The following is a 12,159-nucleotide window of genomic DNA, read 5'->3' as shown; positions in this document are numbered from 1 at the left end:
CTCTGAAGCACCTGAGCCTGTAGCAGTCCGTAAGACCTTGATGTTGTGTTTTGCATCAGATGGCTTTCTCTGCAGTGTTCTGATCTACCACATAAAACAGTGAAATATTTTGGGAAACGAGATCACGGATGAGAGGAAATGAAAAGGCCTCGGTGGATCGGAAGTGAACCTGTGCTACATTGCAGGGGATTGTTATATAACACTCATACATCAACAGCAGTTTGTTCATTCTAACTGTATTCTGTGACTGTATTTGTAAACATAAGGCATTTATGATTGATTTTGTATATGTTTGTATTACGATTATCATGATACCCAAACTTTGATTTTGAGACCAATTGGAGTATCAAAATGGTTGATACCAGGAAGATTGTCATTGTCTGTACAATATTTATTGAACACAGCATTTGTATCTCTGATATAAATGTAAAACATACAAAATAGCCTGACATTCATCACACTGTGTTTAATGCAAATACAGGATAGATTACACTGTAAAGAACTCTTCACCAGTATATTTTAAAAGCACGTTAAGGTCCTTCCACAGGGCAGAGCAGTACGGTACGGTTGCTAATCCGAATTATCCGTACCCTGTATCTGTGTCCCATCGCGTAACAGAAGCATAAATGTAGGCAGAGTTCTGTGGAGAATGTGTGGTGGTCACATAATTTGTCAAGCGATGGTAGTGTCACAGGTGAATCACGTTGATGCCAAATAGAGGTACATTGTTGAGGTGTAAATCGAGTCATTCAGTGGTTTGATGTGAAATGGCTCTTTGCAGAAAATCCTACCCACTCAAATCTCTTAACAGTGGTGGTGACAGAAACCAGGGCTTAGAGTGACTAGAACACAAATATAGCCATTTTATTTACTATCCAGAACGATTACTGAACCTGCATGCTTCTTATGAGTTATGTGTAATGTTGACAATGGTAAATAGAGGTATATTCAAAAAGATATTTACATATACATATTTACCTTCCATGTGTTTTAAAAATGTGTTTTAGACCAAAACCTTGTACAGCTGTTGTGAAAAAGCACAGGCAGTGTTTTTGTAGCGATTTCATGTAATAACTTTCTGTGTGGGAGCTTTTTAGAGACATAAACAGCTATCACCACTCGTGTGAATAATTCTGACTCTGTACATTTCTCTAGAATGGAGCATGTCACATCAAACCACTCTGAATTACTGGTTTGCATTTTAACCTTTTAATTATGTAGAAATTTGGAAAAATAAGTGTTATTCAGTGTTGACAGTAAAAGCAAGCAAAAGTAACAATAGAAGAGCTTCAGACTGACGTTTAGCTTCTTTCTTTCTTTTTTTTCTGACTTTGACCAATAAGTGGCTTGTGCTATTTCTGGCTCCGCCCATATTTTCCAGCTAAGTACATGTGGTACCCCGGGAAGAAGGGTTACCACAGCACGGGCTCTCTCTTCTGCGTTAATATGCTAATAGACAGGAGACAACATCAGTGTAGTGTCAGCGTGTTACACTACAGTACGGAATTGTTTACTATGTTGTATCATTGAAAAAGCGTTGAACGTTTGAGAAGTCATGCAGCAGTATTTGGAACAGAGCTCCTGATGTGCTGTCTCTCCTCAGGTGTGTGACAAAGAGTGGCATCACTACGTGTTGAACATCGAGTTCCCTGCCGTGGCTCTGTTTGTAGATGGAGCCTCCTTTGAGCCCTTCCTGGTCACAGAGGATTACCCTCTCCACGCCTCCAAGATTGAGACCCAGCTCACTATTGGCGCCTGCTGGCAAGGTATTCTTGGCACCAATGTGTTTTTCCACTTTTGAAATGATGCAACCTCTTATTTAGAGATGAAACTTTCCTCTCTCTGGAGTTTGCCTGTTGCAGATGTAAATGAATTAGAAGCATGAAGCATATAAGTGAGATTTTTCTTCACCACTTTACTAATATGCTTCATGCTTGCCGTGTAGACTGATTTGTAGACAATGAAAGCCATTGTTATAGACTGTAGTAGTTAGGTCACAAACAGTGTTTGACTGAAGTATAGCTTAATGCATGATGATAATAAATCCGGCTTGTCTTTTCCTAACTAAAGCAAGGTCTCGTCTTTGCCCACTCTTCTGTCTTACTTCCACAGACCTCTCAGGACATGACAATGACACTGAGACAGTCTCTGAGCCTTTGACAGGTTGCCTACATCTTTCCCTAATCGCTCCAATACGACAGTTTGTTCATTTTTAACACTGAATTAACACTGTGTACATGCAATCCTTAAAGAGCCGAAAATAGCTTGACTGCAGCTGTGCAAGGATTGGATGCGCACTCAGCTTTTATTTGCGTAACATTTTCAGCATGAGGCGATCCTGACCAGATGTCATGGCACACATTCTGCTTGCTCTTTTATGCTATTCATTTCTTTTCTGTTGTGTCGTTTTTAATTCACCAACCAACATTTTTACTTTGAGTTTTGCCTGCAGATCAGGAAACAAATTTCTAAGCTCATGGGAGAAAGCCTAAGTCAGCGTAATAATAACTTGCGTGTGGGGCATTCTGCATCTTTCAGTACCTACAGTGTTGCTTGTTGTGTTCATTTGCGCTGGCAGTGTCTGTATCATGCCAAGTGACTCTGAAGTGACTGCGCTGTGCAGGAATGTTGCAGTCTATTAGATTCCAGATCAGATGCAGCGCGTAGCATTTATAGCAGTTGTCTTATGATTATTTTAAGAGGAAGGAAAGTTAAAGTATAGATACTAGTATTAAGGCCCAACCCCAATCAGATTCTCATTCTCAGTGCTATCATAAAAAACAATAATAATCTCATTTTATTATTATCTTTATTTTTAGGTATGTTTGTTTCAGTTAATTTTTAATCAAAATATTCTCATTGTAACGAGCAGTTTTACACATTTATGCATATAAACATTTTTTGCCTACAAGATGCAGAGAGAAGAATGTGCTGTATTGTTATGTCGGAGAAAGAGACAGATTCAGAATCTGACAAAATTTTTGAGATATAGAAGTCAGTGCAAGACATGTTTAGCGACATGTTTTTATAGTTAAGCTGGTTTACTGAATGGATCGATCGTATTCCATTGTAAACTCGATGGTCCAAGTTCAAGATCTATTGCGAGTGAAATAACTTCAATAGACAGAAATAAATCTCATTCAGGCGTGACGAGTTATTTCTGTGTTTCATTCTAAATTTGTAAAGATTCACGGCTGTTCATATCTTATAGGAATCAGCTTATTTGATTAGCTAGACAGCTCCGTGGTGGGCAAACGAGAGAGTGTAGACGTGCTCAGCTTCTACGTCTGAATTTCATTTAACATTTAAACTAGAGCCAAACAAATACATGTGTATTTGGCAATTTAAGCATTATTTACCATTGTAATATCCTTCCCTAAGTTACTTGCTTCAAGTCTGTCCAAGAAAAGGGATGACTTGCAAATTTATCAAAGCATAGGGGTGCTACTTTTTTTTTCTTTTTTTTTAAAGCTTGGTATTACGTGAGTTAAATGACTGCTGTTTAAAACAGTGATAAATACGCCTCCAATGTTGAAAATTGTCAAGGAATACACAGTGTTCTAAAATTCTGGTAGCTTCTAAATGGTTTTCGAATACTAAATAAGGAATCGAATGCCAACATAAACCAGTACCCTAGTATTGGTTATTCTGGCTATATCTAAGTATATGGATTACATGACTAAAAGTACTGGCAAATGCCATGAAAAAAACACTGATATTTGTTACTTATAGTTTCTTATTTCAATGAAGATATTACGTTAATAAGAGAAGAATGACCCATTTGTGAGGATTTTAATGAGTTCATTCTTTTATGCCATTCTTTAGTCCAGGGGTGCCCAATCTTATGAAAGCCTGGAGGCACTTTGGTCCTTTGTGGATAAAATCAGGCACCCCTGGTTTACACAGAATGCTAAGCTGGCAATAACCAATTACTCACTTGTTTTGAAGCAATACAGGCCAAAATGGTAAAACACAAAACATCATCATGGTTATAATAACTAATTTTATAACACAAAAAAACCTTTATATGAAGAGAGCTGATGAATAATAAGAGCTAATGAGCAGAAACCAACAATGCTGCTAAGAATGCTAGAAAGCTACGGCCCACAACTTTACATTACTGATAGAATTTAAAACGTTGTGAGTTTCTGCTGTTTCAGTGTAAGAAATTTGACACTTCTGAACTGACAATCCTTTTACAGTTGTTAATTCACGGTGATGTAAGTCAGTAAAGCACCGTTTCCCTGAATTTTTTTACTGTGTTTAATTTTTGACAATATAAAATTATTTCAACCTTAATTACCAAGTTACATTTTTATGTAGGAAACATATTGCTGTTCCTTTCTTCAGACTTGAGCTATGCATGATTAAAAATAATAGAAGTTAATTATTTTCCACCCATTATTTCATTTACCTCTTTAATTTCCATTCATTTTCCACCACATTTTTCTCCATGACTCACAGTAATTCTGCTCTGCACATGAAGGCAGAGCTGCATGAGGCTGCAAGTCTGTATATGTTCATCCATCACGCTCTCTCTGGAGCTGCGGCCACACCTGGCCAGGCCAGAGCAGAGCAACCATACTAACCTGCATGAGCATCAGTCACGTCGGTTTTGCACACAGAGATGCAGAGCATGCTTGAGTCTCTGGAGCTAAAGAGCAACAGGCTACACACTGTCTGTCTGCCTCTCTCGCTCTCTCTGACTCTCTCTCTGTCTGGGTTCATCCAGGTGGCAGTGCCCGCATGGCTCAGTACTTTCGCGGTAATTTGGCTGGTCTCATGATCCGCTCTGGGAAGCTGGAGAATAAGAAGGTGATCGACTGCCTGTACACCTGCAAAGAGGGCCTGGACGTCCAGCTCCCAGAGGAGGTGGCTTCTGCTGTGAAGGTATGAGCTCTGTAAACAAACAGCGAAAGAACCTTGTGGATAGGGTTATCACAATGCCAGTATTTTATTTCACTACTAGCACCAAGTGTAGTAACGCAATGCACAATATCAAAATAATATTAAAATAAGATTTGAAACACTTGTCAGTGACTGAATTCCCAGAGTTCTTTGGAACAGAAAAATATTCAGTTTGTTGCAGTTTGATGTTTAAATTTTTGTCCTTTTGCCATACAGAACTAATCAGCCAGTCAATCGATCAGTCAGTCACTCAGTAAATTAAATATTTTAAAAAAGAACTTAAACATTTAAACATTTTCAGTGTGTTCTTAAGGGAAGATGAACTGACAACCAATATAACCAATCATCACATTGTATTTAAAACAATCTAATATAATTTAATCTAATAAAAGTCATCGATCAAATGCACATGCACAATTTAATGAAGCTTAGTGTTAGCCTATTTATACATCAATAGGTTTGAAATGTTTGCCATGTTGTAGTACTATAAACAAAAGGATGCACAATGATATTGGATTCATATCAGTATTGGCAGATAAGTGCTTTAAAAAAAATATGAGCATTGGACAGTGCAGTTGACTGAGCATTGAGAAGTGCAGTCGAGCGTAAAAGTGTGATACCCCCCGGTCAGATTACATGTTTTGTTGATTTCCTAAGTGATGACAATATTAACAAATTTAAATATTGCATTTTTGCTCATTTTGGAGCACAGTTTCTATTTATTTGCTAAGTTTATATTGGAAAGAATAAAACTTAAAATATAAAATGTATTTTATGTTTTATTTTTTATCTCAATAGATAAAAGCATGTTCTTTGTAGAGGGTGTTAGCTTATTTTCAGTTAGAAAATCAACAAAACATGTAATTTGACCAAGGGCGCCCACATTTTGAATACGACTATTTCAACCTAATATTCAGTTATGTATTTATTGTACTCTGGAAGAGCAGACGCTGGGATGCTACCGAAATATGTCTTTTTTTTAATTTTGCTGTATTTGTAACCCCATACAAATAACATTTCTCCATTAGGCTAATGCAGGTCCCAAATTCTGCACTGCGTAAATGTTTATGTACCAGCTTTCAGCAGATATGTACATGAAATATATAGAATATGTACATGAAAAACTCCCATATCAATCCATTGCAAAGTCATGAACTTTCAAAACATTATGCAGCACTCCTCGTGAGTTAACACCACATGCTAAATGCCAGAGAGCGTCTGAAAGGTTATGAAGTAAATGTTGTGTAAGGCAGAGGTACAAGACTGGTGTAGTTGAGGGCTCTGCTGTGGTGACTCACTGAGTCTGACTCATTACTCCTGTTTGTGTGTCTGTGCAGGTGGAGTTTAACCCCAATCAGTCCTCTCTGACTTTGGAGGGAGATGATATTGAGAGCTTTGAGAAGGTCATGCAGCACATCTCCTACCTGAACTCCAGGCAGTTCCCCACACCAGGAATACGCCACCTCCGTGTCACCACCACTGTCAAGTCAGTATTCAACTGCCCTCCCTCTCCTTTTAGCCAATTATTATTACATTAAAGGGATTCTTTGACCAAAACTCAAATTTTCTTCAACATGCTGAGAGTGACTGTAGGTGTTGCTGGAGGGGGGAGGGGGGGTGCACTGGTGGTGGCAGACATTGCTGCTATTTGAAAGATATGGAATGTCTGGTTTGCTGTTGTCCATCTACAGTCATAGTGTTAATGCATCTTTACCCAGTTGAGGTCAGTCAAGACATGTTCTTGGTGTCCTAAGTTTACCTCTTTAGATTTACACTGGAGTTACGAGGCTAATGTGGCTAACAAATAATAGAACCTCTAATTAGCACGGTCACTGTACAGACTGCATACATAGATCATCACACTCTTTCTTCAAACCCCACAGAGTTGTAACATGATCTCAAATAGACTTGTTTATGTGGTTTCTGACTTGCTGACATATTATTAGCTATAAAAAGGACAGAAGTATGTTGCATAACTTAAAACTGAAGTAGCAGCCATATTAAAGCCTACATTTTGTCTGCAGCTTTATTCTGTTTATTCTGTTTTTATAAATAACTCCTATAACATGAAGTAAGTTTGCTTGAAATCACTTAATTGATTGTGGTTTGGCACAAGCGTGTGATGATTTAGGCATGTAGTTTGCTCAATGCTAATTGGATGTTATAAACTTGCATTGTTTATTGGCAGCATTCACCTTAAAGGGCCTATATCATCGAAAAACACATTTTTGTAATTTTTTTTTTTATAAAAGAATTGCATGTAGTATGAAACATACCTTTACCTCCCTGTTCTTTAAAATCCATAAATGGAAACTGAGCTGCAAAACTGTTTTGAATTTTGTGATGTCACAAAAACCAATGCATTGAAATATATATGCCTATTCAGCCTACAGCTGTTTAAGTTGAAGTTATAAGGAGTGTCTCAGCCTGGACTAATTTTGGAATAATATGCAAGAAAAATGTAGGATGTGAACCTTTTAAAGGCTAAAACATGGTAATAAAATGGTAATAACAGAAAGCTTTTCTTGTTTCTCAGAATGTCTGTCTGCTCTGATATATCACTCTGTATGTCTTTGGTATGCTGTGGTGCTCAGGTGCTTTAATGAAGAGACCTGCATCTCTGTGCCTGATGCTGAGGGCTATGTGATGGTCCTCCAGCCTGAGGAACCCAAGATCAGTCTGAGTGGCATCGACCACTTCGCTCGCGGAGCCGCTGAGTTTGAGAGCACTGAAGGAGTGACACTGTTCCCCGAGCTGCGCATCGTCAGCACCATCACACGTGAGGTGGAGGCTGAAGCTGAGGGAGAGGATGACCCCACAGGTATGGACACCACAGCCAGCTGCCTAATGACTGAGGAAGGGAGGAAGAGAGAGTCTGGCTGAGAGACTGGAAGGCATTAGTGGTTTATAGGTGAAGAGGTAATGGCAGAGTGACAGCTGTGCCATCTGCCAGCTCTGTGCTGAGAGAAAGAGAGAATGCATTAGAGAGTACGGTCTAGAAAGCAAGCCAAGCTAAATGAGTAGGTTTTTCTAGGACATTTCTTATTTACTCCAATAGAAAAAGTGCTGCTCTGTGAATTAAGGAGATGGTGATGTTGTCGAAATTTCCAGCTGGACATGTTATGCAATATTGATGCCTCCCGACGAGACTTAATAATGCATAGTAGGGGTGAAATGTGTACTTTATGTATAGAGTGAATAAATAGATGAGCATAAGGGAGTAATAATTTATTATTATATTAGACTGTGCTAACATGACATGGCCCATTTCTTTATCAGTGCAAGAGACCGTGGTTTCTGAGGAGATCATGCACAACCTGGACATGTGCGAAGTGACTGTAGTGGGAGATGATCTGGACGGAGACCATGAGAGTCTGGAGGTGGATTTGGCTCAGGTTCAGCAGAGAGGCCTGGAGATCAGCTCCTCCAATGTGGGCATGGTCATCACTGGTGGGTTTCTTAATCACTCAATCAATCAATAAATAATTATCTGCCTAAAAAAATCAGTATATTGTGCCTTACATGACTTATTACCTAATACATTATATCAAGATATTTTTCTGATTCTGAATGTGCATCACAAAAAAGTTTTTCTGAGGTTTGATTCAGTTGGAACAGACAACAGTGATTTATATTGAGTGTTTTACATACTGCACTGCACCAAATACAAATAGAGGACTAATTGTTTTTTGTAATGGAGTGCAGTTGTGCTCTTGGAGTACTAATAATATTCACAGTATGCTCAGAAAAGCATATTGTGACATAATTTGTCATAATAATGATAAATATTGTCATATTACTTATCTCTCATCTGAGCAGGAAACTGAAGAAATCTCTAGGTTAAGATGAGATGAAGTAACTCTGGCACAGGGACAGAAAACCTGTACTTCTGAGAATCTAATGATCTGTTCTGGTCCCTGCCTAGGTGTGAACACCATGGCTAACTATGAGCAGGTGCTGCACCTGATCCGCTACAGGAACTGGCACACGGAGGCTCTGTTTGACAGGAAGTTCAAACTGGTCTGCTCGGAGCTCAACGGCCGCTACGTCAGCAATGACTTCAAGGTCGAGGTACGGCTGACCGCATACTTTTCTATAATGTATTAAATGTTCTCCCATACCCATAAATGTTTGTATCACGTACATTTTGCTATGATTAAAAAGGGAGAAAAAATTGTTCTGTTTAATAATAATAATATTTTTATTTACATAAAGCCTTTCACAATCACAAAGTCGCTTTGCACTAACACACTAAGGCAGACAAAGTAGAGAAGTGTTGTTTAGTGTAGTGTAGTGTAGGGGACTGTGGAGTGGTCTATGCAAATTGTAGCAGCATTTTTCTTAATGGTTTTAATCATTTGAAAGAAAATTACAGTGGTCAGTACAGGAGAATATGAAGGCATTGAGCAATGTTTTGGTGTCACTAGTGGTGAGTTATAGCTAAAGGCAGGCAGTATTGCAGAAATGAAACAGTGCTGTTTGGGTTTGGAAGTTAATGTAGGATAAAACACTGATCCAAGCTTTCCAGCAACTAGAGAAGGTATCATTGACGCACCATCTAATTTATTTATTGTATTTTAGTTTTTCCAGTGTAGCACAATACACACCGATCAGGCATAACATTATGACCACCTCCTTGTTTCTATGCTTATTGTCCATTTTATCAGCTCCACTTACTGTACAGGTGCACTTTGTAGTTCTACAATTACAGACTGCAGTTCATCTGTTTCTCTGCATACTTTGTTAGCCCCCTTTTGCCCTGTTCTTCAGTGGTCAGGACCCCCGTGGACCCTCACAGAGGTACTATTTGGGTGGTGGATCATTCTCAGCACTGCAGTAACACTGATGTGGTGGTGGTGTGTTAGTGTGTGTTGTGCTGGTACGAGTGGATCAGACACAGCAGTGCTGCTGGAGTGTCCACTCACTGTCCACTCTATTAGACACTCCTACCTTGTCAGTCCACCTTGTAGATGTAAAGTCAGGGATGATAGCTCATCTGCTGCTGCACAGTTTGTGTTGGTCGTCCTCTAGTCCTTCATCAGTGGTCGCAGAATGCTGCCCACAGGATGCTGTTGGCTGGATATTTTTAGTTGGTGGACTATTCTCAGTCCAGCAGTGACACTGAGGTGTTTAAAAGAGGGCTAACAAAGTATGCAGAGAAACAGATGAACTGCAGTCTGTAATTGTAGAACTACAAAGTGCACCTATATAGTAAGTGGAGCTGATAAAATGGACGTAGTAAAATGAGCGTAGAAACGAGAATGTTCATAATGTTATGCCTGATCTGTGTATTTCAAAAGAATTACATTTTCATGTGGGGAGGCACACAGAAATAAGCATATCTGTTTGTTTCCAGAGAGAATTTTTATATCCTACCATTATGCCTATAAATAAGCACCAGCTCCAGTATAATCTGAGTAAAAAACACGGTTTGTAGTGCAATGTGTCATTGTCTGTGTGTTTTCTCAGGTCAACGTGATCCACACAGCTAACCCAATGGAGCATGTTAACAATGCCATGTGGCAGCCTCAGTTCATCAACCAAGTAAAGCACGCCTCAGTGGATCTGTCTGGACACAACCTGGCCAACACACATCAGGCCTCAGGTACCCCTCCATCATCCCTCTGTCCTGCTCTCCTGCAATCCTCCATCTGTTCAAACGCAGCTAACTTACTGCAAGCATAATGGAGAATGATCTTCCATTACTGACAATACAGCTCATAGATTATTTCACTAATCTTTCTTTAGAGTTAATCCAAGACTTGTAATCAAAGACCTAATCTGCTTAATTTCTAGCTCAAAATGAATTTGTTTCTTTTGCTATGAGCTATTCTGGAGCTTAATGTCAATTAAAAAATCTGGGGCAAATATGGAGTATTTTTTTTGTTCGGCTTGCTTTTAATGGTGCAAGTTTGAGGATTATGCATGAGTGCTGCCCTTGACATCTGGACAGCCAGCCACGACTCTTAATGCAGCCTCTTTTTTACTATCCCTGCTTGGAATGACTAAATGCTGTTTGTAAAAACGATATCCTCATGTGCTCTCTTCCCACTGCTCTGCACCATCTCTCCACTCATCAGTCGTTCCCAGCGCTGCCACAATTGTCATTGTGGTGTGTGTGAGCTTCCTGGTGTTCATGATTATCCTGGGAGTGTTCCGGATCCGCGCCGCTCACCAGCGCACCATGAGAGACCAGGAGAACGGCAAAGAGAACGAGATGGACTGGGACGACTCTGCCCTCACCATCACTGTCAACCCAATGGAGGTACTGGAGCAACAGATGAAATCAAGTTTCTGTCTGTGACAGATTATACACGGTCCCGGTTTTGCTGTACTGTTTAATACATCATTCAGTACATGATTGGTTGCTGTGCTGTTTAATGCATAATTAATTACAGTTACATAATGAATTACACTTACATTCCATTTACATTATAGATCAACAACTTTAAGGCTGCAGTTCTAATCAAGAAATGGCACAATAGTTAAATTCCACAAAACATTGAATTCAAATTATAGTCAAATATCTGTTCTATTTCCGAACAAAATTTAGCATCAGTTGAAAGAAGGCCTGCCTTGATTACTCGATTAAAATCGATTACTCAGTTTGGAAAAATGATCAAAAATAATCAGTTAAAATCGAAAAATTGACTTAGTGATGACAGTTTAATTTGCAGTTTAAGTTAAAAATACAGTTTAAAATATTTGTTATTCTAAATTGCATGTACATGGTTACTCAGTCATTAAAAAATCACTAGATTACTTGAATAACTTGTAGAATCAACAGTGACAGCCTTATTTAAATATTTAGAGTCTGTGCTTTTGTTCAGTATCTCTGCTTGCTTAATGAGCTATAAGTGTGAAATAATGAATGTAAAATTATGACACACTTTTGTTATTGGCTATATTCGCTATGAGTCAATGTATTAAACATATGAACAGTTGAATGGAACCCACGGTCAGCTAATGGCCATCGCTTCAGGGAACTCCAAGCATCAGCATGAATTAATGCACCAAATAAATAAACCTGTGAATACAGACTTACCAGACAACCAAAAGTGACAGGCCCTTTTTTATAGCGCTGTGAGCTAAAGCATCAGCTGTCAGCACCTCTACATTTCCTGCTAATTAGCCTAAACAGCATGAAGCCCAAATGTTTTTTTTCCTCTCATGAAAGGCTGATTTTATGGAGATGGGAGGTTTTCTTGGAACAGCAGCAATTTATTACATTACTTACAAAGAAAAATAAAA

At 38.9% G+C, this 12,159-nt stretch overlaps 1 protein-coding gene across 4 annotated transcripts in view; it reads left to right on the top strand.

Annotated features, from left to right (window-relative positions):
- The window catches only part of clstn1 (calsyntenin 1), a 57,117-nt gene that overhangs the window by 40,027 nt on the left and 4,931 nt on the right, over positions 1-12,159 (top strand). For 2 of the 4 annotated variants that reach the window (XM_036590833.1, XM_036590832.1), the window contains 9 exons: positions 1,604-1,766; positions 2,113-2,163; positions 4,733-4,890; positions 6,246-6,394; positions 7,503-7,729; positions 8,188-8,358; positions 8,834-8,979; positions 10,378-10,513; positions 10,989-11,173. In XM_036590833.1, coding sequence (XP_036446726.1) covers positions 1,604-1,766; positions 2,113-2,163; positions 4,733-4,890; positions 6,246-6,394; positions 7,503-7,729; positions 8,188-8,358; positions 8,834-8,979; positions 10,378-10,513; positions 10,989-11,173 — 1,386 coding nt within the window. The remainder of the gene's footprint in view (positions 1-1,603; positions 1,767-2,112; positions 2,164-4,732; positions 4,891-6,245; positions 6,395-7,502; positions 7,730-8,187; positions 8,359-8,833; positions 8,980-10,377; positions 10,514-10,988; positions 11,174-12,159) is intronic. The other 2 variants (XM_036590835.1, XM_036590834.1) reach the window with 1 other exon arrangement.

This window comes from Colossoma macropomum, unplaced genomic scaffold, assembly GCF_904425465.1.
Source record: "Colossoma macropomum unplaced genomic scaffold, Colossoma_macropomum, whole genome shotgun sequence".
NCBI classification, from domain to species: Eukaryota; Metazoa; Chordata; class Actinopteri; order Characiformes; family Serrasalmidae; genus Colossoma; species Colossoma macropomum.
The sequence above is the reverse complement of the archived record's forward strand: the minus strand, read 5'-3'. Positions and strand labels throughout refer to the sequence as shown.